This window comes from Apaloderma vittatum, unplaced genomic scaffold (assembly GCF_000703405.1).
Source record: "Apaloderma vittatum isolate BGI_N311 unplaced genomic scaffold, ASM70340v1 scaffold29075, whole genome shotgun sequence".
In the NCBI taxonomy this organism is placed as follows: Eukaryota; Metazoa; Chordata; class Aves; order Trogoniformes; family Trogonidae; genus Apaloderma; species Apaloderma vittatum.
In genome coordinates, this window is record NW_009719285.1 from 8,640 (window position 1) to 13,181 (window position 4,542).

The following is a 4,542-nucleotide window of genomic DNA, read 5'->3' on the forward strand; positions in this document are numbered from 1 at the left end:
CCTTTGCCAGAGCCCCCACGCAGGATTCGTGGCTGTCCCCAGTGAGAGCAGCCACCTCCAGGGCTCCAGGTTAGTATGAGATGTGATCATGCTACTCAGGCAGGGTCATTCTCCTTGACCACCCTCTCCCATCACCTCCAGCACCTATGGGTGGTGGCAAGTTGGGGGCAAAGGGGTCTCATTCATTTGCCACGTCTTGGTGAGGTTGGCTGAGGGTTTGAGCCATCGACCCACTGGAGGGGATGCTGGGCAGGCAGGCTGGGCTGCAGGAGCACTGACACGAACCCACCGTGTTGAGCAGAGCCCAGGACACAACTCAAGGTTGTGGCAGGGGGGGAAAAAAGCGTGATGGGCCAAGGGTGGTGGATTTGGGCAAGCCTGGCAATCGCCAAGCACCTTGTGCTCCCCACCAGCCGCTCGCTCCTAATCCTGACACAGGCCTTTCAGTAATAAAACGGTTTGGAACTGGTGTTAGTACCAGCGCTAATGTGCCTTGAGGTTCTCACTTCTGCTTCAGGTCACTGCAAAGAGAACTGGAGCGCATCAGGAGACAGAACCACGGGGTTGCCATCCCCAAAAAGAGCTTGGGGGCCCACTCAGAAGAGACTCAGTGAGAAAATCACCTGTTGGGGTCAAAAACTTGAATTCCAGTGCCCAGTTTACTGCACAGACTTACTGCGGGGCTGAGCTGACAGGGGGTGTCTAGGGGCTGAATGTGCTGTCACTTTTCTGCTCTCTATCCTCTGGGCCTCCTGTGTGACTGAGCACCCTCCCTGGGGACTCTTTTTGGGACAGGTGTCTTCCTGAGCTGGACGGGCTGGGGGAGCTGCCATGCTCACTGCCAGACTGGGTTACCTGGGATGGTCTCGTTGGGTCCAGTGCAAAAGACCTTTTTCACAGGATCTCCGTTGATGGTGAATTCCTCCCTGCACGTCCCATCTGCTTGTGTGGGCTTCACATACACAAAGGGCTCTTGGTGGATCGTCACGATCTGCGAGGCAAAGCACAAACACCCACTTGGCTCCGCTTCCCTCAAGCTATGTTCCTCTGGGTGGGGAGCTGGGCTGCCCTCTCCACGCAAGCACTAAAATGCTGTGGGTTTCTCCTTAGCTGCTGTCTCAGTACATGGACAGCCCAGGAGCAGGACCTGGCTTTGGCATGGGGAGCATTTGCTTTCCCTGCACTCAAGATGAGGAACATCCATATAAGCACCTTTGTGTGGTCTCAAAACCTTTCACATCCCTCTCCCTAAGAGGCTGGTGAAAGCCACTGCATAGGCAGGATTAGTGCCCTGAACGGTGCTCTACACACCGCCCCAAGCTAGTGCAGATATTTCAGTCCTGCCCACTTCCCCACACTTTCAGTAAAGCAGCATCCCAACACATCTGCACCACTTCTGCAGGAATAAGAGCTCACTGCCAGTGGGAATATGTGATTTCCTTTGCCTGGACAGTAGGACAAATGAATGGTCACACTGGGGAGAACAGCCTGCCCAGGACCAAGGTGGCTGCTGGGCTACACTTGATGGAAGCGCATGAGAAGCAAAGCAAGAGTGGAGGGACCTTCTCCCAGTGTCACCTCCAGCTTCTGGCCCGCAGCTCTTCAGCGATTTCCTGAGCCCAACGCTGCAGCCATCAGCCAACCCACCCTGCACTAGCTTGTTCGATCGTTTTTTGAACCTGTCTCCTATGCCTTGGCCAAAGGAGCCCATCTTCCTGTTTCTTGCAGACCTGTGCTGGGTGCCCTCTGGCTCCCAAGCCATGAGGAATGATGAACACCTGATCCCTCCATCCCTTCTCTGCTGTTCCATCCCATATCCCCTTTCCAGCTGTCTCCTTCCAAATCAAAGGATGCCTGTCACCCTATCAAGTTTGTCTCCAGCTGGAAGTTGTGCTCTAGCTCCAAACACCCTCCAGTACCCTCTCCAAGGTGTTCTGTTATGTTCGCTCCGAGATGGCAGGTGTCCTGGGTTTGCAAAGGCTGCTGCCATCTGCAGAGGCAGCAGTGGAAGTGTGAGGCAGATAAAGACAGAGCCCTGCAGGCAGACAGTAGAGGACACATGCCACCCCCTCGTGCCATCTGCGGTTACCTTCAACTTGGTCGACATCTGATAGCCTTGAGGTTTCTCAGTTTCCCCCCCTGGCCAGATAATCTTCCGGTCATTGGTCAAGACCTGTGATCAATCCCAGAGGAAGGAGACAGACGTGAGGCCACAGGCAGGCACCTCAGAGCACGCATCCCTCCTACCCAACCTGCCCAGGTCTGTACGTACGTGGCTGCCATTGAAAATCCCAACTTGGACCAGTTTCCGATTCTGCAGGTTCATGATGCTGTAGTTGGCAAACTTCCTGTCCCCGTCCTCATTGAATTCCACCCGGCCAGTGACACCCTCCGAGTACTTGGAGGACATCAACACCCTGTGGAGAGAAACACAGTGAAGCCAACCTAGAAAACCTGCTGTGGTCACTGGGACACCTATGAAGGTGTCAGAAAGGGGAATGCTTTCTCTCAGTTGCCCACTACCCTAGAGAAGTCCAGTCAGGCTGCCTATGATCGGTTCACAGACCTGTGGTCATCTCTTCCTGGTGGATGGAGTTTCCTGAATGTTGCACTACCAGATCTGTTGTCATCACCCCTTGTTTTGCACCAGATCATCCCCATTCCATTGAGGAATGATCTGTCCTACAGCATCCACGGACACCTTCCTCTGGGGAAGGTTCATGCCACCACTCCATGCTTCTGCCTGGCACCAGCTATCGAGGTAGTGCCCTCATCAAGGGGAGAACCAGCCCATCACATGCTGAAAAGACGATAGTGAAGACACAGAACTGCCTGAGCTGCTTGCAGTGGCACTACAGCCAATAACTTGGAATAGCTCATGCCAAAGAGCATGTTGCTGTGGAGGATGCTGGATTTTTTTTCTAAATTAATCTTCAGGCTTTGCAGGTCCCAAGCTTAAGAGAAGCCAGAAAGGGCATCCCACTGACACCACAACCATGTCTGCAGAGAGCAACCCTCAGCACAAGATGCCACTGCCACAAGCAACACCTTGGTGCCAGGCTGCAAGCTGACGAGAGCTGCCCTCCCACACAGAGAGCCATGCCGCAGAGGGAATGGTTGCTTTTCCAAGGTCCAGCCTGCAGAAGAGGCCCTTGGGGTTCCAACATCTGCAGGGATGCAGCACAAAACTGCACAAAGACTGGGCTCTGGGGAATGTAGTGCAACATCTGCCGATCATGCTGCCCATAGCAGCGAGATGCAACATGTGCATGCTCTGACCTGCTGAGACCCCACCGTCAAAAACCACAGCACCGGTAACTGCTACAGCAGAGAGCAGCCTGTCCCATGCGTGGAGATCTCATGCCCCCAAGTCCTGCTTGCAGCACACACTGACCCATGCTGCAGCCCTGAAACATTCAGCAAAAAACATCTCTGCAGCACTAAGCTCCAGTTTGGCAGAAACATCCCCTTAGCCTGATTTGACAGAAAAAAACCTTGCTCCCCTCTTCCACCCTCAGAATTAAGATCCAGACCTCAGGAGATCATCCCTCCATGGCCCCCAGATCTCTTCCTCCTGGAGTTGTTCCCTGTCCACACTGACCCCAGCTGCCCAAGCACCAGGACGATGCCTAAACAGCCTGGACAACCTGGGGCCCAGTGCCCAAACCCGTGTCCTGGCCAGTTTTCTAGAAGAGATGTATCCCTCATATCTAAATCATGCAGGAAAGCCCAAGCAGTCCTATGCAAGCTTTAGTGACGGATACTTTGAACAAGGCTACCATGCTGCCCTTTTCCACATGCTCCCACCTTTTCCAGCTCTCCCCCAGCAGGTCCTCTGCTCCCTCCAGCAGGACCCTTCCCCAAATACCTCTTGAACAGGGGTCCTGTCTTCCAGATGTTGGTGTTGCCCACGCAACCCCGCGGTGGGTCGGTGATGTTCTCCTTCTCAAACAAGTCGTGCACGGCCTGGGCCACCACCGCGACCGCGTCGCTGATGTGAGCTGACTCGTTCTTCCCGTTGATGAGCTGCAAACCGATCACTCCTGCCGCGGCAGAGGGGAGGAGGCGGGTCAGCGGGTGCACTGGCGTTCCTCCCACGCAGGGGTCTCAGGGGAGAGCGAGCAGTGGGGTATGGGGCTGAGGAACCCTTGGGTGCATTGGGGGAGTTGCCTGAGCTTCAGGCAGAGACAGGCAGGGCCACGGTGGCGCTGGGCTTGCACCATCTCGCCTGCTGGGTGGGGACTGGGGACTGCTGGCACTCCACGCTCCATCCCCATCCCCTTTTCCCAGCCTTTCCCCCGGGGGACGGTCATCTCGCGAGCTGGGTTTGGGCACAGCAGCGAGGCGCAGGCTGCTGTTTTCCCACGTGGGTGACGGAAGCGGAGAGGAACACATGGGACCCTCCGTTTGCTCAGGACTGCCATGGCATCGTGCTCCCCCAGCCCAAGAGGTCCCTAGGAGGGAAGATGCCACTCGCCCCAGCTCTGAGCAGGCTCCTCCCAGCTGCGGCCGGTGGGAGGATGGGGGGTCTCGGGGGGGGGC

At 55.9% G+C, this 4,542-nt stretch overlaps 1 protein-coding gene across 1 annotated transcript in view; it reads right to left on the reverse strand.

Moving 5' to 3' along the window:
* Positions 1–4,542, reverse strand: part of GRIN1 (glutamate receptor, ionotropic, N-methyl D-aspartate 1) — a gene marked incomplete at its 5' end in the record, with an annotated part of 25,050 nt that overhangs the window by 8,461 nt on the left and 12,047 nt on the right. The window contains 4 exons of the mRNA XM_009870576.1: positions 849–991; positions 2,090–2,173; positions 2,273–2,417; positions 3,869–4,082. Coding sequence (XP_009868878.1) covers positions 849–991; positions 2,090–2,173; positions 2,273–2,417; positions 3,869–4,082 — 586 coding nt within the window. The remainder of the gene's footprint in view (positions 1–848; positions 992–2,089; positions 2,174–2,272; positions 2,418–3,868; positions 4,083–4,542) is intronic.